Source organism: Odocoileus virginianus, chromosome X, assembly GCF_023699985.2.
Source record: "Odocoileus virginianus isolate 20LAN1187 ecotype Illinois chromosome X, Ovbor_1.2, whole genome shotgun sequence".
NCBI lineage: Eukaryota > Metazoa > Chordata > Mammalia > Artiodactyla > Cervidae > Odocoileus > Odocoileus virginianus.
The window spans coordinates 21,422,961-21,448,804 of record NC_069708.1 but is presented as its reverse complement, the minus strand read 5'-3'; the positions used below and the strand labels follow the sequence as shown (position 1 = coordinate 21,448,804).

The following is a 25,844-nucleotide window of genomic DNA, read 5'->3' as shown; positions in this document are numbered from 1 at the left end:
AGTTTAGCCTCTATCTTAATGACATTTTGGTAAGGGATGTTTGAGCTTGGGATATTCAGTCCCCTAAGTAAATTCCATATAAAATTTAAGTCCCAATATTAGCACTTCTGAGGAGAGAAGGAAAGGAGGCCAAGACTTAGAGCATGAAGACGTGGGCAAGGTCTTTACTTCAGCTCTAAAGTATAGCAACATAGATGAAGCACTGAGTTCCACCTTACCTGTGTTTTAGTCCCTGCTCTAGATTTGTTGGTATGTTATTAGGTGACTTTAGATAAGTGCCTCATCATCTAAGAATGTCCTCCATTTCGGTAAACTGGTTTAGAGTTTCTGAAAGCATGATCTCTTCTTTTCTGAAACCTTACCTGTCCTTCTCAGACTGGTTGTGCCATTCTAGTTCCCAGCTCCTGTCAGGGCAATAGTCCCACTCCATCTCTTCTGCCATGATGTAGTAGATCCTTGCAGCTTGGTAACGTTGATGAGAGTTGGCTTGGTGTCCAGGACAAGAGGAGACATTATAGATTGCCCTCATCCCTGCTTCTCTATGGCTGCCTGCCTGGCAGTAAATTTCAAATGTCCCTGAGGTGGGAGTAGAGAGCAAAACTTGAATTCAGAATACCCCTGTATAGTGCCTGAAGGAGTTCCTACTTCTCTCTAGTCATATCACAGAGAGTAGGCAGCATCAGATAAGGGTTTTTTAATGCATTAGGTAAAAGATTATTACATTTATTGAGAATAATGAGCACAGAGGTTAACTAAACCTGCCACTAGAATGACAAACTCCTCTCTGTTTACCAATGGCTTGTCTAGTTTTAGGACTGAAAGTCCAACATCTCTGGGAACTCCTCAGTTATGAGAAAACTAGCATAGTCAATCATCTTATCTGACACTTATTAACCATACAACTTTCAGGAAAATTTTAAGCTTCTGTATATTTCAGTTTCCTCATGGTAAAGTGAGGAGCATTTTACTTAATGGGATTGTTTTAAAATTAACCACAAAAATATGTACATATTGCTTAGCATACTATAGTGTAAAATGTTCAATAAGTAAAACTATAAGTAAATAAAGCTGTAATAATTATTATTTGAAGGAAGGCATTGACCAATTTTCTCCCTTTCCTACCAAGTCTTAAATAAATAAAGGTGGGCATACATATAATGAACTTCTTGATCATGAGAATGCTTACATCAGAGAACTCTGAAATGGCCTTCCCAGGTTTTTTACAATAAAATGTTTGGATATCAGCCATAAATATCTGAATTGTAAATCTGCCTGTATCTGATCTTAAGATGCAGGTTTCTATGTCAAGGACACAAAGGCTCATAGACTACTGATCAGGAGAAGCTGATTTTCTTACATTATTTCCCCAGTATTCCTTATTCTACTGATGACTGCCTATACCACCACTACAAAATCTTCCTGGCTTTTAAAGGCTTCCATGAGCTAGCTTCAAACTATGGACACAATCCCACTTCCCACTCTGCCCCAAATTCAACCAGGGCTCTAACTAAATCTGACCCTGATTGCCCCTCTCACATATCTCATTCCTATCTTGAAATTTTCACTCATTATTACTTTTCTGGAATAAACCTCCCCTTCCTCACAAATATCTTTATGAGTTCACTCATTCTCCAAGACCCAATTCATATTTCATCTCTTCCAGACAGTCCTTCCTGACTGTTCCAGCCCACATTGTGCTCTACATTTTTGCTTCTCTACTTCTAAATCACTTTTCATCTAGATCACATGGTTAAGGACTAAGCGCTCCTTCCTTTAAAAAACAATCCTTTCCACTAGTTTATAAACTTCATGGAAAATATTTTTTCCATATCTACTTTCTGATTTTTCTATTTCTTTTATCCCTCGAATCTGTTCCATCAATAAATCCTATCATCACTTCCTTTACAGTCATTGTTCTGTTTCTATTCTGTCACTTCTCTAGTCAAAGCCACTATCACCTCTCACCTGAAAAACTTCAATAGCCTCACAACTCCCTTTTCTGCTTCTCCTTCTCTCTTCAACATTCTCCAAAAGGGATACAAGGCCCTCTTTAACAAATATGATCCAGAGCACATTGTTCTCTTGCTTTAAATGCTCTATTTATACTCAGAATATAATTAAAGCTCCTGACTGTGATCTACAAGGTTCTATATAGTATGATTCTTGACAACCTCTATGATTTCATGTGATGTCAGTCTTCTCCTTGTTCCTTATACTCCAAACATACTGACCTTCTTTCCAACCCTTGAACAAGACATGCTTATTCCCACCTTGAGACTTACACTTGCTGGGTCTGCTGCTTAGAATATTCTGCTTAGAGATCTTCATATAGCTTCTTCCTCCCCATTACTTAGGCCTTAATTGTCACATTCTTCAAGAGGCCTTCCCTAAACACTGTCTGTAAAGTAATGCCCCTATCAGTTTATCACACTAATTTATTTCCTTTCCTTCATGACATATATCATGATATGAAAATGTCTTACCATTTAATGTATGTGTTTTTGTGTGTTTGTTGTAGATCTTCCCTGGAAGTAAGTATCATGTCTATCTTTTCACCCCTCTACCCCAGACTTAGCACATGGAAAGTGTGCAATAAATATGTGTTGAGTGAATGAATTTCTGTGCAAATGAATGACTGGAAACACTGTATACAATGTCTAAAAGTCATAGCTCAGGGGTTGGTGTGAAGAAGAAAGTCTGATAATCATTGGATGGAATAGAAGCAAACAGAAGACTTTATGGAAGAATCATGTGACCTGAGAGTAACACATCATCTCATATGGACATTGTTCTCCAAGATGCTTGTTTTTTAATACTTTTCGATCCTTTGCATCTGAGTCTCCTCTTAACTCTGTGACCAATATTTCTGCTGTCTCCTTATTCTTGCTTATCTTTTCCCTCTACCACCTAAATGTTGATTTCTGCCTTAAGTTTTATTTCCTATAACTTCCTATAAATTTTATTTCCTATAGCATGCTAAAGGACACCAACATGAAAACACTCAAATCTCTCTCTAGCCTGGACTTCTCCCCCAATGTTTACATTACCACCCACAGCTCCCTACTGTAAAATCCACACCACCTGGACTTCACCAGAAACTTAAAATTCAACATGCTCCCAATGAATATTTTCTATCTAAAATTTAGTACCTTTTCCTTGTTTCTGTGTTTGCTCATATAATTAATGACACTACCATCTGTCTAGTGCACAAGCTGAAAACCTCAGACATCCTTTCTTCTTGCTCAGCCCATTAGCAAAGTTTGGTCATTTTTCTCTCAAATATCTCTTAACTCTGCCCCTTCTCTCCATCCCTATTGCTCCCACCCATTGTCAGGTTCTTATCACTTCTTACAAGGGCCATCTGCTATCACCTCCTCAATCTTATTTCTTGATGTTTCTCAACAAGGCTGCTTCTAGCATTTTGTGTGTGATTATTCTTCATTGTTTAAGGCTGTCCTACATATTGAAGAAAGCTTTAGAATCTCTGACTCCCACTCTATAAACAGTATCATACCCTTATAACTCTAGTCATTGTGACAGCTAAAAGTATTCCACACATTTCCAAACACCAGTATACCACTTTAGTTGAAAACCAATGAATAAAATCAATCTACGTAAACTTATCTAGGCAGATGATGCTCTCAAGTCACTGCCCATGTGGTTCCTACTGCCTATAATACCCTCTTCGCCATCCACCCTCTTTTTTGGCCTGGTAACAGTTTACTAGTCTTTGAAAGTTCAATTTGAATGTCTACTTTTCTAGGAAAGCTTCACTCCACAAGTCAGGCAGAATTTGTTGTAGTTTCCTGTGTGTTACTATAGCCCTGTCTGATAGCGTTGTCATAGAATTGTGAATATTGTTTACATACCTATCTCCTTTCCACACTAACTGTGAACTGCCTCATTCATTCTCACATCCCTAGCATCTAGACCAACAAGTGTAAGAAAACATATGTTTACTATGTCTGGGGGAAATCTACCTGTAAAAAAAAAAAGGTGAAATAAAACATGAGGAAGAAAAAAGGAAAAACATGAAGACAAGAGACAAAAGAAAAGATATATATTAAAGGAAAAGGAAAAAGAAGCAAAGAAAATAGGAGGAACAGAAAAATAAATAAAGATAAAAGAGAAAAGAATATTAAAAAGGCTTAAAAGGTTACTCCCAGTCAAAAAAAAAACCATGGAATATTACTCAGCCATTAAAAAGAATTCATTTGAATCAGTTCTAATGAGATGGATGAAACTGGAGCCCATTATACAGAGCGAAGTAAGCCAGAAAGATAAAGACCATTACAGTATACTAACACATATATATGGAATTTAGAAAGATGGTAACGATGACCCTATATGCAAAACAGAAAAAGAGACTCAGATGTATAGAACAGACTTGTGGACTCTGGGAGAAGGCGAGGGTGGGATGTTTCAAGAGAACAGCATCGAAACATGTATATTATTTTTAATGGCTGAGTAATATTCCATGGTTTTTTTTGACTGGGAGTAACCTTTTAAGCCTTTCTTATAAACCCATTCGCTGACAAAATATTGATAACTGTGAGCCCTAGAGAGCCATGTAGATCTTACAGGGGAGCCTGGTTGATTTTGTATGAAAGAGATTAAACCTAGGGTTTGGCTTTCGGACCACAGCTAGAGAGAAGAGTCTTTCTTTTTCAGAGCTTCCCCGCCCCAGTGCTCACTCCAAGCATTCATTTCTGTTGGTCCTTTCAGCCCCATTAATGGCTGTTTCTAATTTGCTGACATCAACTCTCCTTGATCAAAGTATCCTAGGCAGATGGGCAGAAATGAGGACCCAAGAAGTCTGTGGAGGCCTGCTTCATGTCAAGTGTGTGTCAAACCCAATGCCATGATGAAATCATTAAGTTATCAAGGAAACTTGCTTTGTTTAAGGATTTTTCCTCAAATATAAATGGAATTTATAGAACTAAAAGTTTAGTGAGAACTGCTCCAGTACTCTTGCCTGGAAAATCCTATTGACGGAGGAGCCTGGTAGGCTGCAGTCCATGGGGTCGCAAAGAGTCGGACACGACTGAGCGACTTCACTTTCACTTTTCACTTTCATGCATTGGAGAAGGAAATGGCAACCCGCTCCAATGTTCTTGCCTGGAGAATCCCAGGGACGGGGGAGCCTGGTGGGCTGCTGTCTATGGGGTCGCGCAGAGTCGGACACGACTGAAGCGACTTAGCAGCAGCAGCATGGAACTGACAGATATTTCTTACAAACACTACTGCCACCTACTGCCTGGAAAAAAGAATACACCCTAGGAACTACAGAGAAAATTGTTTGCCAATTTAGGAAATGTCACACAAAGATGGAATCTGAAGAAACCTTATAGTCAAATTTAATTATGAAAGAAAGATAAGGAGAGGGAGGAGGAGGGGGAAGGAAGGAGGGATGGAGGAAGAGAGTAAAGAACTAAAGAGAGGGAGAGAGGAGGAGAAATGAACAAAAAAGAAAAGAAGGAAGAAATCTAGCCACAGAGAGGGGAAGTGACTAGACAAAAATAAGACAGCAAGTTAATGAAAGACCCTGGACTAGAAGTTCCTGTGTTATGGTTCCTAGGCTAGAACTGTTGCAGCACATACCACCCTACTCCTACCAGAAGGTTGCAAAAATCTTCACAGAATGTCAGAGTTGGAAGCACTTGTAGGTATATTTCATTGATCTTTTCTTCAATGCAGGGCTTATATCTATAGAATCTCTACATGTCCATGGGGCTATGTGGCTAAGTCCATTCTCTGCCTATACACAAATTGCCCTAATACTGGGCAGCATCTCTATTTTTGTCTTGTCATTCTAGAAAAGAATTTCCTCAGCTCTTTATTCTGCCTGCAGCTGAGAAGAGAATCCAAATAACCAAAACATGGAGTACACATTGAGAAAAGGACACAACAGTATTGAAAAGTTCCCAAGTACTTCAATATGACTTTTCTTTGCTGTTCAACAGCTCCACACCTCATCTGGCCCAATGCTCAACAAATTTTCTCAGCCTAGGGTCAGCTGCTAAGGCACTTACCAGGGTTATCAGGCTGCATGATGGCCATAACAAAGGTGTGAGGAAAGAGCATGACTGAACTCTTCCTCATGCCCTGAAGCTGCACAGTGTTGCCCTGGAATGTGACACCATGCACATCAGTCTCTGTGCCCAGGCCAAGCAGGTGCCAGGCCACTGTGTCACCCTTGCACATGTCCAGCTTGGGCAGGTTAGAGAACAGAAACCCATTAATGGCTGGAAAACAGAAACACAAGACAGAATGGGAAGATGAGAACAGATTACTCAGACACCAGCTGGCAGTGTGGCATCAGCACTATGCTAAGGTTTCCTACAACTTGAAATTTCTGAATCATTCTCAACTCCTCTACCTTCTTCTCTAAGCCCATTAATTCTACTTATGATGCTCTGCCTCTTTGGGATGAGGGCTCAAATAACCTTTCTGGTTTTACATCCTGACCCTCCTCCACCATACTTCACATCCTGGCAAAACTGAACTATTCTCCACTCCCAAAACTCCTTCACATACCAAAAAAGTATCAATCTCTCCTATTCCCATTTTCCTAAAACTACCCTCCCTTGGATTCTGTAGCACCATACTTCCCTGGTTTTCTTATAGCTTTTCTGATTGTTTCTCCTCCATCTTATTCTCATTCTCCATGCTCCTATAAAGTGTGAGAGTTCCCCAACATTCCTTCTTCAGCTTTCAATCTATATCATCCTCTTCATCTTCACTCCCATTGCCCTGATTCTGGCTCTCATCATCTCTGGCCTGAATCCTACAGAATCTTCCTCCCTGCACTTCTACCTGTAATCTATTCCCCCATTCTTTTTTATATACACATACACACCATTATCCTGTGAGCTCAATTATTTGCCTGTGCATGTGTCTCAGATGGTAAAAAGCCTGCCTGCAATGTGGGAGACTTGAGGTCGATCCCTGGGTTGGGAAGATCCCCTGGAGAAAGAAATGGAAACCCACTCCAGTACTCTTTCCTGGAGAATTCCATGGACAGAGGGGCTTGGTGGGTTATGGTCTATGGGATTGCAAAGAGTCAGACACAACTGAGCAACTGACACACACTACAAGACCTTAAACATGGTAGGCACTTAGAAAATACATGTTGGATTTTCACATGCTGTTCCCTCTGCTTGTAATAGATTCTCCCCCTGGTCTTTCACTACAGCAAACATTATACACTAGCTCAAATATCACCTACCCTGTGAAGCAGAGTTATTATACTCTTTCTGGCTTCCTTGAAATTTTCTCCCCACAAAATTCTGAAATGTCACTTACCATAGAGTCCTATGATTTACTTACATTTAGCTTCTACACTAGATTAACTTAGCAAGAAGCACATCATTTTTCCAGTATCTAAGCACCTAGGATGTTGCCTAATACTTACCAAGTGCTCAATAAATTCAATCAGGAATAAATTTGGTTCATAGACTGTATTATTTTTTCCAACTGATGTAACTGACTGGTAATGAGAACCAAGAGATGGAGCCAAAAGACACACTCATTCTTGACCCCATCTCACCCTGCACACACCCCTAAAAAATACAGGGAGGCCTGCTTGAAGCTGATCCCTCTTCAGTGTCCTTACACCCACTGAAACCAGCTTTAATGAGTAACTTTATTTGATAATCCCATGGGATGCTGATGAAAACATCACTAACCTCTTGATTATGCTTCCTTTACTACAATGTTTGCAAAGTTTGATTCAAACTTCAAGGCTCAGTCAAGCAATTCCTTCTTCCAGTAATTATTTAATTGGATTTTTCTTCAACAATGTTCTCCTTTTCTGAACTCTATGTCACTTAAAAGCTGTTCCACACAATTTAGCACTTAATCATAGTCTGTCTTACATGTTCTATGGACATTATTAGTCTCATTTAATTGCAAAATGCTGAGAGGTCCTTGCAAACTTGGACCATTTCTCCCTATCAATTCACTCACTGATCCACTCACCTACTCACTAATTTAGTAGTTCATCAGTTCAATAAATATTTACTATATATTAGACCATGTAAAGTGTAAATGGAAAAACAACAAATAATACTCACCTTTAAGGAGACTACAGTCTAGCAGAAGTCAAAAGCCATGTAGCAAATAACTACAATATTGAGGATTATATGGAACTTGCAATTAAAAAATCTGATTAAAATACAACAGTAGTTCAGAAGAGAGTATCATTATCCTAGGATTGGGTGATAAGAAATGGTTACATGGAAGAGGTCATTTATGAGTAGAGTTTTAGAGAATGAGAAGAATTTCCATAGGATAAAAGCAAATATGTAAAGAGGGGCTTTTCAAGCGGAGTACAAAGCATTACAAAAGCTTGAGCTCAGAAAAGTACAAAGTATGTCTGTATAGAATCCGCCTGCCAAGGCAGAAGATGCAGAAGACATAGGTTCAATCCCTGGGTCAGGAAGATCCCCAGGAGCAGGAAAGGCAACCCATTCCAGTATTCTTGCCTGGAAAATTCCATGGACAGAGGAGCCTGGTAGGCTACAGTAGTCCATGGGATCACAAAGAGTTGGACATAGCTGAGCGACTGAGCACTCTACACACACATGTCTACATAGAGAAAATATCTCCATTTGGCTGTAGTAGGAGGTTTGGGAAGCAAGGCTAGTGGGTGATAAGAGAGGAGATAAGACTGGAAAGGTATCATCCCAGGTTACTCTCCTCATTCTCCTAGTGGGCCCTTTGTATGCAATCCTCATTTCATAGTATTTTTTTTTCCAGTGCCTCCCACACTGCATAACACAGAACAGAGCACAGGAAGGTGTTAAGGATAAAATGTGCTGGCTTAGGTTTAATCCCTCAATTTAGCTTGTCTCTTAGCAGAGCTGACCAATAGAATCAATGTTTTCAGGGATGGATCATGATTAAGTCTAGGTTAGATTTTACTCATAACTTCTCAGCTATAGCTTAGGGTAAAAGCACTCTCCATACCATGCATCCGATTAGAGTCTTGAAAACCTTTGGCATCCTCTGAGAGCAGTCGGGAATCCAACATAGCAGCTGCTTGATTGGTATTGCTGTACCAGCTCTTGTTCTCATCCAACACAGTAAAAAGGAGAAAGAATTCTTTATCCACTCCTTTCTGTAGTCACAGTGGAAGAAAACAAAGGGGAATGACAACAGTTTTAGCAGTTGTGAACTGTGCAGCTTCAGACCCCAGTGATCCTTGATTATTTTCCATTTCCTTTCCAAACACAGAGCCAAATCCATATCTCCTGCCTAGAGCTATAGTTGATGCTAAGAAGTGTTTTCTCGGGTAATTTCAAATTGCAGGTAGATAAAGGTGGCTACTCAGCGGTGGCCATAGGACTGGGAAAGGTCAGTTTTCATTCCAATCCCAAAGAAAGGCAATCCCAAAGAATGCTCAGACTACCACACAATTGCACCTGTCTCACACGCTAGTAAAGTAATGCTCAAAATTCTCCAAGCCAGGCTTCATCAATACGTGAACGGTGAACTTCCAGATATTCAAGCTGGTTTAAGAAAAGGCAGAGGAACCAGAGATCAAATTGCCAACATCTGCTGGATCATCGAAAAAGCAAGAGAGTTCCAGAAAAACATCTATTTCTGCTTTATTGATTATGCCAAAGCCTTTGACTGTGTAGATCACAATAAACTGCGGAAAATTCTGAAAGAGATGGGAATACCAGACCACCTGACCTGCCTCTTGAGAAACCTATATGCAGGTAAGGAAGCAAGTTAGAACCAGACATAGAACAACAGACTGGTTCCAAATAGGAAAAGGAGTATGTCAAGGTTGTATATTGTCACCCTGCTTATTTAACTTATATGCAGAGTACATCATGAGAAAGGCTGGGCTGGAAGCACAAGCTGGAATCAAGATTGCTGGGAGAAATATCAATAACCTCAGATAGGCAGAAGACACCACCCTTATGGCAGAAAGTGAAGAGGAACTAAAAAGCCTCTAGATGAAAGTGAAAGAGGAGAGTGAAAAAGTTGGCTTAAAGCTCAACATTCAGAAAACTAAGATCATGGCATCTGGTCCCATCACTTCATGGGAAATAGATGGGGAAATAGTGGAAACAGCATCATATTTTATTTTTCTGGGCTCCAAAATCACTGCAGATGGTGATTGCAGCCATGAAATTAAAAGATGCTTACTCCTTGGAAGGAAAGTGATGACCAACCTAGATAGCATATTAAAAAGCAGAGACATTACTTTGCCAACAAAGGTCCGTCTGGTCAAGGCTATGGTTTTTCCAGTGGTCATGTATGGATGTGAGAGTTGGACTGTGAAGAAAGCTGAGCACCGAACAATTGATGCTTTTGAACTGTGGTGTTGGAGAAGACACTTGAGAGTCCCTTGAACTGCAAGGAGATCCAACCAGTCCATCCTGAAAGAGATAAGTCCTGGGTGTTCATTGGAAGAACTGATGCCGAAGCTGAAACTCCAATACTTTGGCCACCCCTGCGAAGAGTTGACTCATTGGAAAAGACCCTGATGCTGGGAGGGATTGGGGACAGGAGGCGAAGGGGATGACAGAGGATGAGATGGCTGGATGGCATCACTGACTTGATGGATATGAGTTTGAGTAAACTCTATGATTTGATGATGGACAGGGAGGCCTGGAGTGCTGTGATTCATGGAGTCACAAAGAGTCAAACACAACTGAGTGACTGAACTGAACTGAACTGAACTGAACTGAAAGGTGGTTAGAATAAAGTTATAAGACTGGAGGGGAGAAATGCAAGAAAGGGGGCAGGGAAAAAATAAAAGATTATGATGAAGAGGTACAGAGTATGATAGAGGAGAGCCTGGAATCAACTAGGGGCAGGAGTGGGGAAGATGGCTAGGAGATCAGAGGGGGACTCTATGGGTGGATAAGTTAGAAAATAAAATAAAAAATAAGTATATTAATTATTAAAATATTTTATTATCAATTATTAATTTTACTAATATTATTACTGAGTGTTTACTAGGTATCAGACACTGTACTAAGCACTCTATATGGATTATTTTAATTAATCTTCACAGAAAGCCAAGATATTTACTTCCATTGTTAACCTTTTACTATAGATGATAAAATTAAGGCAAAGAGAGGTTAAATAATTTGACCAAAGTTAAACAGCTAAGAGTTGTGGGCTGAATATAAAAGAAGACAAGAAAACAGTAGGGAAGATTTGGAGATTAAGAGCAAGTTTTAAGGGCCACTGAGATTTTAAAAAATGAGGAGATATTGGGAGAATATAAAATTGAAAGGAATAGACACTAAGGAAGATATGTGTTTATGAACAGAATAGCATGCAAAATAGCATGAGGTCATGACTGATCTGTGTAGTTGTATGGCAGAAACTAACGCAACATTGTAAAGCAATTAACCTCCAATTTAAAAAACAAGTAAAAAGAAGAAAAGGGGAAAAAAAATAAAGTTTAGACAAACAGATGAGGCAAAAAACAATAGCATGAGGTCAACCAACTATTAATTTCCAATTCAACAACTTGGTTAATTTTTATGCTCTTATTTTTAGAACCCAGATCCATGCATAACTTCTATTTAGCAATCCAGCCTCATCATCTTACCAGCAGGCTTTCCAGCCAGAAACCTTGACAATACCTGCTTGCCATCTGTACCCAAGGCGCCAGCCTTGCATACCAGCAGGGGGCCCACCAGACCAGAATTGGTATCTCTTATGGGATCTGCAGCAGAGAAGTATGTCCAGGTGAGACATGCAGGATCCTGAACAGTGGGGCCAGCATGGGGAGGGACTGTCCAGCGGTATGTTACTTTCTCAAAGGGCCTAGCCACTAAGCCAGGGTGGGAAGAGTCTGCAGGAAAAACATAGAATTTATTGCTCACATTGGCTAGAGTATCAACATCTCCAAATGGTGGAGTAAGATAATAAACTACAAAGGCATTTTGGAATTTATTACATGGTAGTAAAATTTAGGATGATTTTAACTTATTTTTTCTTGTTCATTGATTGTTCCTAAGTCTTTAAAGTTTCAAACATACAGAAAACCTTAAAGGATAGTACAATAATCACTCTACCACTTGAAGCTGATTGTTAACATTTGGCCATCTTTCTTTTTGTATTTTATTTTTAAAATTTATTTATCATTTTTTTTTACAGTAGGGACTTGTTGGTTATCTATTTTATCACAGGCTTAGCCATCTTAAATTTATCTAAATCTATGTATATGGTTACTTTTTCTAAATCATTGGGAAGTGAAATGCAAGAATAATGACATTTCACTTCTATATACATCAGTAACCATCTCTTATACTATTGCAATAAGATGACCACACCTCAAAAATACCCTAATACCATCTAATATCCAGTGTATTTAAAAAAATCCAATCTCCAAAATGTCTTTTATACAACCAAAATTAGACAAGGATTTCATGTTGCCCTTGGTGTTGTCTCTTTAATTTTTCCCCCTTTGGCACTGATTTCTTGAAAAGTCTAGACCAGTTGCATTGTAGAATATTCTTTTATTCTTGGCTTTTTATGCTTTCAGTATTTTTTTTTTGGGTACTTTTGACTTGAGATTAGCATGCATGTGTTAGCATTACTCTCAAGGAAAAGAAGAAATTAACTACCCAATAATCCCATTTGTAGGATTCTTTCCTGAGGTAGTAATTCAAACCAAATGTACATATTCATTCATTGTAACATGATTTACAATATCAAAAAATAATGAAAGCAATGTACATGTCTAAATGATAGAGGATAAGGTAACTATTTTTACCTTATTGCATAGTCATTAAAATGTCTGTAACATTATAATGACATAGAAGATGGGAACAATATAAAGGTAAGTGAAAACAGTAAGATACCAAAGTGTACAAAACATACCATTATAAATCTATACATTTGTATAAACACAGAAAATATGAAAAAGTATATCAAAATGTAATGGCAATCTACCTACGGGGTCTATTTAATTTATAATTTTCCATTTTTATCAAAATTCCATAACATATATACGTTATTTTTATAACCAGAATATATTTCTATTTAAAAGTTGTCTCATTGATCCTAGCTCTGTCTCACTATAATATCATACTTAACAACATCCATCCATGGCAGTTAATTCTGCCTTCTTTTCTCTGCTTCCTTCCCCTATTTATATATTCTCTAGAGCAGGAGTGCTCAAACTCCACAATCTAATGCCTGATGATCTGAGGTGGAGCTGATGAAATAATAACAGAAATAAAGTGAACAGTAAATGCAATGCACTTGAATCATCCTAAAACAATTCTCCCCAACTCAGTCTATGGAAAAATTGTCTTCCATGAAACCAGTCCCTAGTACCAAAAAGGTTCGAGACTGCTGCTCTAGAGGTACCTGCTATTATCTGCAGCCCACATTTCTTGAAACCCTGCCTGCTCACCATCATTGTATACTGTTCCCTCAGAGTCCTTCTCATAAAAGACTCCATGAGGCTGTATGCTGAATGGCTGGGAGGCACGGTTGTAGAAGATCACCAGGATGGTGTCACCCACCTCAGCCCGGATTACTGGTCCTGGAAAATGGGAAGGAGAGACAATGGGAATTAAAACACTGATGACAAGGGAGGATGGAAACAGAAGGGAAAGGAAAGAGAAATGTAAAAGAAAACTTTTCTCTCTGCAGTAATAAGAATAATCTTTTTCTAGTATATTGCCGTTTATAGTTATAAAAAACAATTTAAAATCCGCTATTTCAGGCTGCCCTGGTGGCTCAGTTGTAAAGAGTCCACCTGCCAATGTGGAAGACATGGGTTCAATCCCAGATACAGGAGGATCCCATGCCTCAGAGCAGCTAATCCATGCACTACAACTACTGAGCCTGTGTTATAGAGCCTAGGAGCCACAACTACTGAGCCTACAAGCCACAATTACTGAAGCCCAAGTGCTCTGGAGTCTGTGCTCCACAACAAGAGATGCCACCACAGTGAGAAGCCTACTTACCACAACTAGAGAGTGGCCCCTGCTTTCTGCAACTAGAGGAAAACCTGCACAACAATGAAGACCCAGCATAGCCAAAAAGACTCAAATTACTAAAATCAGAAATGAAAGTAGGGACATTACTACTAATCCTATAGAAGTGAAAAAATATCATAAGAGAATGCTATTAACAATTGTACATGAACAAATAGATGAATTTCTAGAACAGAAAACCTACCAAGACTGAAGTGTGAAGAAATAGAAAATCTGAAAGACAAATAAGAAGATTGAACCATTAATCAAAAATATGGCAACTAAGAAAAGCCAGATGGCTTTACTGGTGAATTCTACTAAACATTTAAAGAACTACTACCAATCCTCAAATATTCCCCAAAAATTGGAAAGGAGGGATTATATTCTAACTCATTCTATGAGGTCAGCATTACACTGCTATCAAAGCTTGACAAAGATATTACAAGAAAACAAAAGCTATACACCAATATTACTTCTGAATACTAATGCAAAAATCCCCAACAAAATACTAGCAAATGAAATTCAGTAGCATATTAAAAAGATTACATATCTTGACTAAGTAATATTTATTCTTGGAATGCAAGAATGTTTCAACACACAAAAAACAATCAGTGTAATACACTAGGTTAACAAAATAAAAGAAAAAAATTATCATCTTGGTTAATGCAGAAAAAAAACACAACAAAATTGAACACTCTTTAATAATATAAAACATTCAAAAGCTAGGAATAGAAAGAGACTGCTTCGACATAATAAAAGCCATATATGAAAAACCCACAGCAAACATCATACTTGATGTTGGAAGACTGAAACTTTTCCTCTGAGATTAGGAACAAGCAAGGATGTTTGCTTTTACCACTTCTATTCCATATATTACTGGAATTTCTAGCCAGAGCAATTAGTCAAGGAAAAGAAATAAAAAATATCCAAACTGGAAATGAAGAAGTACATATCTCTATTTGCAGATGATATGATTCTTATCATAATTATTTGGAAAATCCTAAAGCTTACACACACACACACACACACACACACATACAAATTAAAATAAATGAATTCCTCAAAAGAGTAGAATACAAAGTCAAGACACAAAAGTCAGTTGCACTAACAGTGAAAAATCTGAAAGATAAATTACAAAAGCAATTTCATTTATAATACCATGAAAAGAATAAAATACCTAGACATTACTTAACCAAGGAGGTGAAAGATTTGTAGAAATAAAACTATTAACCATTGATAAAATACACATGAAAGTGGAAATACATTCCATGTTCATAGGTGAGAAGAATTAATATTGTTAAAATGTCAATTCCACATGAGCAATGTATATGTAATCTTAAGGGACTCCAAGCAGCAAAAACAATCTTGGGGGTTAAGAACAAACTGGAAGACATTACATGTCCTGATTTTAAAACTTACTACAAAGCTATGGTAATCAAACCAGTGTGGTAGTAGCATAAAGACAACAGATATATGGACCAATGGAATAGCATAGAGAGCCCAGAAATAAATCCTCACAGATATGAGGACAACTTTTTAAACAAATAGTGTTGGGAAAACTGAATTTATATATGCAAAAGAGTGGCTAAACCTTTACCTAACATCATATGCAAAAAAATTAACTAAAAATCATCAAAGATCTAAATTTGCCTAAAACAATACAACTGTTTATAAACATATGGCAAAATCTTCAGGACACTGGATTTGGCAATGATTTCTTGGCTATGACATCAGAGGCACAGGTAATTAAAAAATACTGTATTTCATGAAAAAAAAAAATTAAATGTGTATCAAGAGACACTACCAACAGGGTCTACCTGGTTGTCTAGTGGTTAAGACTCCACACTTCCAAGTCAGGGGGTACAGGTTCAATACCTGGTTGGGGAGCTTAGATCCTACATGCCATGAAACACAGCCAAGAAAAAAAAGAAGAAGAACAGTACCAACAGAGTGAAAAGGCAGTCCAGAGAATGAGAGAAAATATTTGCAAATCATATGTGACAAGGGATTAACATCCAGAATACTAGAGAACTAAAACTCAACAACAAAAAGATAGTTCAAATAAAGATGCACAAAGGACTTGAATAGACATTTTTCCAAAGAAGATATACAAACAGCCAATGGGCACATGAAAAGATGCTCTTTCAACATCACTAATCATCAGGAAAATGCAAGCCAAAACTACAATGAGCTATCTCCTCATACCCATTAGGATAGATAATATGAGAAAAATAAGTGTTGCCAAGGATGTATAGAAATTGGAACCCCTTGTGCACTGCTGGTGGGTGTGTAAAATGGTGCAGATACTGTGGAAAACACTGTGGCAGTTCCTCAAATAATAAAACTAGAACTACCATGAGATCCAGCAATTTCATTTCTGTGTATATACCCAAAGCAATTGAAAGCATGCCTCAAAGAAACATTTGTGTACCCATATTCATAACATTATTCCCAATGGCTAAAATGTGGACACAAACCAACTGTTCACTGATAGACAAATGAATAAGTTTAGCAAAACGTATATACCTACAGTGGAAATTCTGCAATATACTACAACATGGCTAGACCTTAAGGACATTATACTAAGTGAAATGTCAGTCACAAAAAGACAAATATTATATAATTCCACTTATATGAGTTACTTGGAGTAATCAAAATCATAGAGACAGAAGGTATTAGTAGAATAGTGATTGCCAAGGGTTGGGGGGGAGAATAGGTAATTATTTGTTAATTGGTATAGTGTTTCAGTTTTACAAGATGGAAAGAGTATGAAAATGGATGGTGGTAATGGCTGTGCAATGTTATAAATGTATTTAATACCACTGAACGATATACTTAAAAATGATTAAGATGGTAAATTTTATGTTAAGCATATTTTGCCACAATAAAATTGAAGGAAAAAAAAAAAAGACTGGGGACATATACTGAATACCAGCTAATGATAGCTCTTTTTACTCACCACTCACCCTCTATTCCAAACCAAGGTGTGCTTCTACTCCTTATTATCTCTCTATCCAGCTAATGAAACACCAATTGTCCATTATCAGAACTCTGAAAATCAACTGGTAAATATCTAGCCCCAGAATATGGTCTATTATATTATTTCATTTTCAAAGTTTTCTCCCATCTAATCTATCTCGTTGCCTGGCTCAACTAGGTGAATAAGCCACACCCAACCTTCCTATACTATTTCAGGGCTATACTGTGCTTTAGGCCTTTTAGATACCTTCCATAGGTCAGGTCCTAAGCTTTGTTCTACATCCTTCACCATAGCAACCATGTCTACATGTCACGCCATTTGCTCCTGGTTCCATATTTCCAAGATCCTAAACAGTCTTACTGCCTTAAACAGCCCCTCAAAAATATACCTAGAGAATAATGTTTAAAACTATGATTAGTACAGTACTGCTATCAGAAGATGTTCAATGTAAAAAAAAAAAGTTTCAGTAGTCAAATATATATAAGAAATGATGTATATTTTACTCCCATCATGGAGATTCATGATGAACAAAAATAAATCCACAGCTCTGGGAAGCCCTGCACATAAGAATACTATTTGACTATGTTTAACTTAGTGTTTTGCAGATATTTTTAGACCCATAACCCTTTTCCACAAAACACTACTCTCTTGGGACTCATTCTGAGAAATGTTGGTCTAGAGCATGTTTCTGAGTGGCTACCAGGCTCCAGTTTTTAAGCCCTTCCCAATTCTCTGGCTCTAGTCAATTAAATTCATAAGTTAAGGGTTCCTTACCCAGAATTCCAAGATGCTTATCTTCCTCCAGCTGCACCTTTTCCTGGAATGTCTCATCTTGGAAGGCTTCATATCGAACTTTCCAGTAAGTGCCCCCAATTCGGATGGAGCTCTTCTGGAAGAATTTATCTGAGCCACTGGCATATAAGGAGGCAAATACCAAATTATTTAGCCATATGTCAAATAGATTCCCATTGCACACTTGTTCTTATCAATTTATGGATCTTTGTTTAGGAAGGACCTCAGAGATCATCCAGGTTAACTTTCACCTAGTGACGGTATCTCTTCTGGCAAAACACAAATTAATGATGCATAGCTTCTGCTTCAGCCTTTCCAAGATCAGGGAACTCATTTTCAGAGAAAATAATTCCTCTTACTGTTGGATAGTTCTTATGATTGGAGTTCTTTATAGTAGACTGAAATCTTCTTGCTTGTAAGTTCTAGATGCTGGGATCAGTTCTATTCTCCAGAGTTAAATAGTCTTACATCTGTTATTAATCATCCTCAGGTACTCTGAATCCTTTCTCCCCTTAATATCTTTCATTTAAAAATGAAAGCACACTAACTTAGAAAGACCAGTTGTAGATTCTTAGAAGCCATGCTGACACCCAAGTACCTATTTTCCTATATTTTCTGCAGATTCATTCTATTATTTTCTACTGGAGAATAAACATGACTTTGTGCTCTGTAGAATTGTCCATAAACTCTCTTAGTCATCTATCAAGTGCATCTTTTAAAAAGACCTGGAATCACTGATAGCCCAGTGAGTCAGTGTAACTTAAGGCCCAGCAACTGATTAGGGCACCAACCTTCTACTCTATCTTGCCCATATCTGATTCATGAATGAAGCATGAAAATTTGGAGAAATTCCTCAAAAAGGATGGACATGGAATGACCATAAGGCAGGTTCCTTCCCTTCTTCTTATACTTTTAAGAGTACATTTTACACTTCAGCTTAAATGTGTCCTTCAGACTATGGTAAAGAAAGAAAGGAGCAACATGATAAATAATTGATAAATTAGAATTGGAGAAATGTAATTTTAAATGACATGACCCCATCTTGGCCTTCTTTTCTGTTTGGACCCTTGGCTGGGAATATGACATGACAATACAAAAAGCTTTATAACTCTCCAAGAGCAGGCACTCCTGCAGGGTCACGAGAATTTGATTAATAGTTGTGCCATTAACTTCAGACAATGATTGTGATCCCCAAGTGAAGTGAGAGATTTCTGAGAGGGAGTAATAGGTGTTTGTGGGTGGACTAAGGAGTAGAGACAGGAAACACATTACTTCTTACCTGCCTGGCTCCCTCAAATTCTTTCCCGTACTCCCATCATGCCCCAAAGGGCCATAGTCCCATTGAATCTCATGGGCCTCAATGAAGTACTGCCGGACTTTGCCTGTGAGTAAGTTCATGGGAGGTGCCATGGAGCAAGACTTGACCTTGTAGAGTGCTTGCATGCCATCTGGAGGAAAAACATCAAGGCTGGCTCCATTCTACCCAATACATCTTTTACCCAGGTGACTCATCTTCCTCCTTTTCCTATTGTTTCCCGCTTTCACCCTTCACTAGGCTCTTTACCCCTCCCTCCAAATGAGCTACTTTCTCTTACTCCTAAAGAGCCTGACTGGGAGAGGGAGACAGGGAGTACAAGTGGGAATTCAAGTATCTCCCACCTGCTCACCACTGCTAACTCATTTATCAGACCTTCATTCTTGCCTCTGCAAAATGCTTACACTGTAGTAGCATCATGGAACTTGAAGTCAAAATACCTGAATTCCAAGTCCAAGCCTTGTCACTATCTATAGGAACTCAGGCAAGTCACTTCCTAGATTTGAGCTTAACCTCTAATTTGTAAATGGGGAGAATAGGCCCATGGGAATATCAAATTTTAAAAAGAAGAGTGTTATTTGTAAAACGGGAAGCTTCCAAAATAAAGGAACATCTACATATGAAGATGAAGCTTCACACTTGGGACTATCAGGAAAGTGTAGATTCTAAGTAGTGTTTCCAAATGTGGAACTGTTACATTGAGGCATAGTGGTAATGGATGATACTGTGTTATATTTGTTTGGCTGTGTACAGAGGTCATTCAGGTACATTATCTCATTTGAGTCTCACAACATCCCAAGGAAATATGAAATTTGAAATTAGAAATCTGAGCTATGAAGAAAGAGGAGATAAGGATATTCATTTTCATTGAATGTGTACTATCTGCTAGACCCTTTATTAGGTGATTTACATATTTTAGTTACTTCCTTCAGTCCTCATAACTAGCCTGTGAAACAGACTTAATGTTCCCTTTTGCAGACAAAGGTTTTTTTCTAAGGATCAGAGAGGTTACATAACTTGCCCAAGATTACATAGCTAGTCAGAGGTAGAATTAAGATTTAATTGCCTATCTTCCAACTGCACATTTGAGTGCTCATTTTCTTCTCTTGTATCCAGTCTTGGTCTCATCATTCCCCCATCTCTAAGCTTCAAAATTCCATTATCTCTCTGAAACCTCTTTACAACTTTATAAGGTGGGAATTATTATTGCAATCCTCATATGAGGAAACATAGACTCAAAAAATGTGACATGACTTACCAAAGGTTCACTCATTCATTCCTATACAATCTTATGTTAGAGACGGGGAAGATAAAACCCAGAGAGCATGCCCAAGGTCAACCTGCAATTTAATGACTGAGCCAAGAAGGAACCTGGAATCCCAGAATTCTAATGTTTCATCATTTACATCCAGCTATCTCACCTGAAAGACAAATCTTATGGCTCCAGGTCAGAAACCCAGGCTCCTGATAACCATCACTGCCACCTACCTCCTATAACTAAAGGATCAGAGATGTTAGATCTCACCTTGCAAATGACTATTCACTTGGCAGCTGATTAACCAGGTGCCAGGTTCCTGGGGCACCATCTCAGCACTCACAAAAGTGGCTGGAAAGATATGAGCCACATCAGTTCTATGACCTCGGATGGTCAGCATCTGTCCATGGAAGAAAACCGTGTGGACATCTACCTCATTGCCCATGCCAAACAAGTGCCAGGCCACACGTTTCTGTGCACACATACTTAGATCTGGCAAGTTTCCAAATACAAAGCCATTTATTGCTGCAAAATAAAACACAAAGAAAATATCAGAGTTAGGAAATGATAGCCCAATGAGAGAAGCCTTACCATCTGACAATAATAATAGGTAACACTTAGGTGAGGTTTCGAAGAGTACACTGTGCTGACCATATGCATTATCTCATATAAATCTCACAAACAGTCCTAAGAAGTATCAGAATTCACTGGTATGGAAAAAAAAGTGAAAATCTAGGCTCAGAGAGGTAAAGTTATTAATACTTCTCTCCCAAGACCACAGAGGAATTAAATGGTAGAGCCAGGATTCCAACCCAACAATTTGAGGAAGCTTTCTAAGAAATGGAGTTTTATTTTATAAACCTTCTTTCCTTCTAGGACAATTTCCTTCTGAAATTTCCACAGGGAAATTGTCAAGTTAATTAACTAATTGTCATTAAAAGCAATTGGTATAAAACTCAAGAGAAATTTGAGCTGTTCAAACCATCTTTCACATATTCCCCTTGAGTTTTCACCTCCTCTTGGCACTCTGGTTTTGAGCCTATCTCTGTCACTATGTAAATCACTCCTATAGTTAAACAAAAGCAAAATCAACTTTTTTCATTTTTAAAATCCATTTTCTGTCCATGCCTTAGGACTTCTGTGCCTTTTGTTTGTTTTAAATTTAATTAAGATGGTTAACACCCTTAAGGGAACTCATTTCTTTTCTCTACAAAACATGTAATTTTTCCAGTTTGCATCCTTTTTAGAACAAAGAAATGTTAACTAGTTATATCATTTGGCAACCGTAGCCAATGACTAAGCATAGAGTATATGACTTTGGAATCAACAACCCTGGGCTGTTCCACGTTAGAAGGCAAGGTACCTAATGGCAAGAGCATAGCCAGAGAGATTAGGGTTGGAATTTTAGCTGTGCCATTTATTTTCTGTGTAATCCTAGAGCCTTGGTTTACTCATGAGTGAAACAGGGAAAAGCCACCCATGGTCCTCTTGAGGATTAAAAAGAACCAGGTATGTGAAAACATTCACCAAATACTAGACCCAGTGGAGAACCTCAATCAGTGTTCACTGTTATATGTGGCCAATTACTCCCAGCTCACCGTGCATCCTATTGCTCTCCTGGAAGTCCTCATCTTCTTTGTCCACTGAGGCAGGGTCTGAGCAGTAAGTGGCAATGTTCTCATTGATATGCCAGCTAAGGTTCTCATCTATCACACTAAAAAGAAGGAAGAAATCATTGTCCACATCCTGCCGCCGAGGAGGGAAGCTCCCATCCAGGGTTCCTATTGAAAGTAATAAAAGAGCCTTTAAGAACTTTCTTTCTTTAGCAACAGTAAGCTGCAAGGGGTACTCACAAGTAAGAATAGAAAGAATGGAGCCTTAAGAGTCCATCAGCAACAGAAAAGTAGATAGAACATTCTGCTGCTAATTTCTATTTCCAAATTCCTTAGATAAAGTCACCAATTCAGTTGAGCCTAGGACTTGAAGGTGAATCACATAGAATCTAGAATAATTCCCTCCCACCATCCCTGCCTATGTCTTCAACTCAGGGCCTTAACCTGACCACAACACACAGGTCTTCAGGACTGACTATACCTTAAACATACCACATTTCCAACCAAACTTACAATCCTCCCCAAATTCTGATGGCTACACTTTCAATCCTATCCAAAAAACTATTAGTACACATTTATTCATATGTAACTTGATTTTCAGCATTACTAATTTGAGGGTTTTTTTAATGAAATAAGAAAAAAAAGTATCAAAGTGTTTTTAAGAATATTTATTTAAATAATTAAATAGAAAAAAAAATAGTGAAAAGAGATGTTGGCAGAGTTTATTCCTGCTAATAAATGGGGGTGTTAAAATAATGCTCTCCAGGCTGTTGCTCAATATGTAGGTGATTCAAATATATCACAGCTCCCTCTAGATATCCCAAATTGTATCTTCAGCTCACACTTGGGGCTTATACCTCTTTTACAGGTTATAAGGGGTCCAATGAGACCAGTAGCAATATCTCGTGGAGCATCTACATGAGAATGGTAGACCCAGGTGAGGCATGCTGGGTCAGCATCAGTGGGTGCATGGCCTTCTGGAATGGTCCAGTTGTAGATGTGGCTGCCTCCTGGGGGTACAGAATCATCAGCTTTCAGCCAACCAGAGGAACCATCTGGATACAAGGAACCTAAAAAATGAAATTGCACATGCTCAGTCCCAGGGTGAGAGAGACCTAGCAGATAGAGAAATCAGGAGAGTGCTGACATGTGAGATATCTAGTTTCAGTTTTGTGGAAGGTAGAGTTCTAAAGTTCAGCACAGTGTTCCTCATAACCTGAGGAAGGCCAGATTCAGGTAATATCTAGTCAAGAACTCTAGACTTCAAATCAACAGCAGGTTAAAAAGGTAGCAGCCCTTGGGGAAGGAGATATGGCCATTTAAAGTACTATACAGCTTAACCTAGTAATGCTCCAGTGCAAAGCCAATGACATGAAGGCAAGAGAGAATAAACATTCCCTTTCTCTGAGCACTCACTTTGGAAAACAAAACGCAGACAACCACAGAATTTCAGTCTGAAGGCAGCTCAATTATCAACTGGTCTACTTATGAAAGAGAAAACAGAGGGAAAATAACTTGCCCAAGGTGATAAAGGCAATTAACAACCAAGTTAGGACCTTCTGACTTCTCTATTCCTTACTCACTGGTGTGTCAGTATTATAAACTGTTGGGCCTGGTAAACCAATCTTTCTCTTAAGAAGAAAATTCACAGAACACTCCTCTATTTCCAAAACAGTCAAATATTTTATGGGAATTCCATTCAAGCAATTTTTTGTGATAAAAGGTAAATTGAATCTCTACATTTTTAATGAGCAATTGAGGTTTAGAGAGGGACAGTGACTTGCCCAAAGTTACACAGTGTATGAATAGCAGAGCTGATAATGGTACCCATATTTTCTCTGGGAAAAGTAACTGCCACCTCAGTTCAAAAAAGAAGACTATCTTTATTCCCAGCTTCTCTCTCTCTCAGAAGACAGTAAAAAAAAAGGGATGTTTGTTGCAGGTAGGAGAAAGAAAAGATGGGATATTTTACCTTCTGAATCCTTTTCATAGAAAACACCATGGGGATGGATGGTATAGGGACGAGTGGCAAAATTCTTCAAGTGGATAAGGATGACATCTCCCACCTCAGCCCGCAACACTGGCCCCAGGAAGCCCAACCAGGCTGGCTGAACCATTTCATCCATGTATGAGCCATCCTTGTATTCCTTGTAGATGGTCTTCTTGTAGCTGTTCCCTATTCGGTTCTTGTCAGACTTCAAGAAGCTAGCAGCTACTCTGGGAAGGAAGGAAAGAGAGAATCACATTTTTGCCTTTCTTCTAGAGGAGGCTGACCAAAAAGTGACCGTTTTTGTTTAGGGCAAAATAAGAAGAAATGGGATTGTACTGATCAAAATATAAAAACCTTGGGCTAGGATTTGATTGTTAGACAATAAGAAGTATTAACTTAAAGCCTATGAATTTGCCGATATGCACTTTTAACCTATAAAATGGGCTCCTCAGGTGGGATAGCGGTAAAGATCCCACCTGCCAATACAGGAGACATAAGAGATGCGGGTTCGATCTGGGGTTGAGAAGATCCCCTTTAGGAGAGCATGGCAACACACTCCAGTATTCTTGCCTGGAGAATCCCATGGACAGAGGAGCCTGGCAATTTATAATCCATAGGTCGCAAAGAGTCAGACATGACTGAAGCAACTTACCACTCATGCACACAACCTATAAAATAGGCAGATACACTCACTATGGCCTAATATATAGTAGTAGGGAGGAAACCAACCATGAACTGACCCTTTTTAAGTGCTCAACTTCCTATCCAGTTGGCTTGACTTAGTGTTGTCCTGCTATATATGGGAAGTCTTACAGCATAATTGTTAAGATCACAAACTCTGGAGCCAGGAAGTTTCAATTAAATGCCAATATTGCCATTTCCCCTGGAGAAAGGCAAGGCAACCCACTCCCTATTCTTGCCTGGAGAATCCCCATAGACAGAGGAGCCTGGTGGGCTACAGTCAATAGGATCACAAAGAGTCGGACACGACTGAAGTGACTTAGTATGCATGCATTGCCATTTCCAAATCCAATTCTTCCTAGCGAACTCTGAGATGTTACAGTCAACTTTGGAAAACTCTAATGGTTTGGAAAGACAACATGATTCATGATCACAAAAGATTTTTTAATGCATTATTTTTTTCAGCTGATATTTGTGGAATGCATGCAGAGCTCTAAGATCAAGAAAGTTTATTCCTGTAGGATCTGTGAGAGGCTATGGTGAGAGGAGTACCGACTTTGTATCCACATTACTCAAGTTCAAATCCTAACTTTTCCGTTTACTGTTGGACTTGGGAAAGTCATTTGATCTCCCTCAGCCTCAGTTTTTTCATCTATAAGATGAGAATATTCATATTCATCTCCTAGTTTCTATAAGAATTAGGTGAGACAAAGTATATAAATTTCTAATATGGTGCCTATCACAAAGTGTTATATAAGTGATAGCTATTACTGTTCTTTCCTTGATTCTAAGGCTGATCTTATTTTTTCACATTTTCACATATCTTAAATCAGTATAGTTCCATTGAACAATTTGCAGCATACATACACCACACACATCTTACAAACACTGTATATATTTCATGTTTCTTTCCTGTTTAAAAGCTAAACACCTATTATTAAAACAGCATTGTGGATATCACCTTAGAATCAAGGCAATATGGAATGACCTTTAAGACCCTAAAAATGCTGAGGCATCTCAGTGTGGAAAAGTAGACTCCATATGACACGCTGGCTCCTGAGTCAATTAGTTGTTTCTCAGGAAATGCACCACTGGGATTATGGCCCAGAGAGATCTGAAGCTAACTGCACCCACACCCTGGGAAAAAGTCCTAAAGAGCTACCTACTGGCCTCAAGGGTACCCCTGCTTAACTCCATCTCTAATTCCACAAGAGAGTAAACCTACATGTCACTTTCCAAAGGCTGGTTCGTGAT

The 25,844-nt window shown here is 38.6% G+C and overlaps 1 protein-coding gene across 1 annotated transcript in view; it reads right to left on the bottom strand.

Annotated features, from left to right (window-relative positions):
- The window catches only part of HEPH (hephaestin), a 180,470-nt gene that overhangs the window by 92,560 nt on the left and 62,066 nt on the right, over nucleotides 1–25,844 (bottom strand). The window contains 11 exon segments of the mRNA XM_070462018.1: nucleotides 363–576; nucleotides 6,033–6,245; nucleotides 8,971–9,121; nucleotides 11,616–11,827; nucleotides 13,397–13,528; nucleotides 17,719–17,855; nucleotides 19,016–19,184; nucleotides 20,577–20,831; nucleotides 21,905–22,087; nucleotides 22,777–22,989; nucleotides 23,892–24,136. Coding sequence (XP_070318119.1) covers nucleotides 363–576; nucleotides 6,033–6,245; nucleotides 8,971–9,121; nucleotides 11,616–11,827; nucleotides 13,397–13,528; nucleotides 17,719–17,855; nucleotides 19,016–19,184; nucleotides 20,577–20,831; nucleotides 21,905–22,087; nucleotides 22,777–22,989; nucleotides 23,892–24,136 — 2,124 coding nt within the window.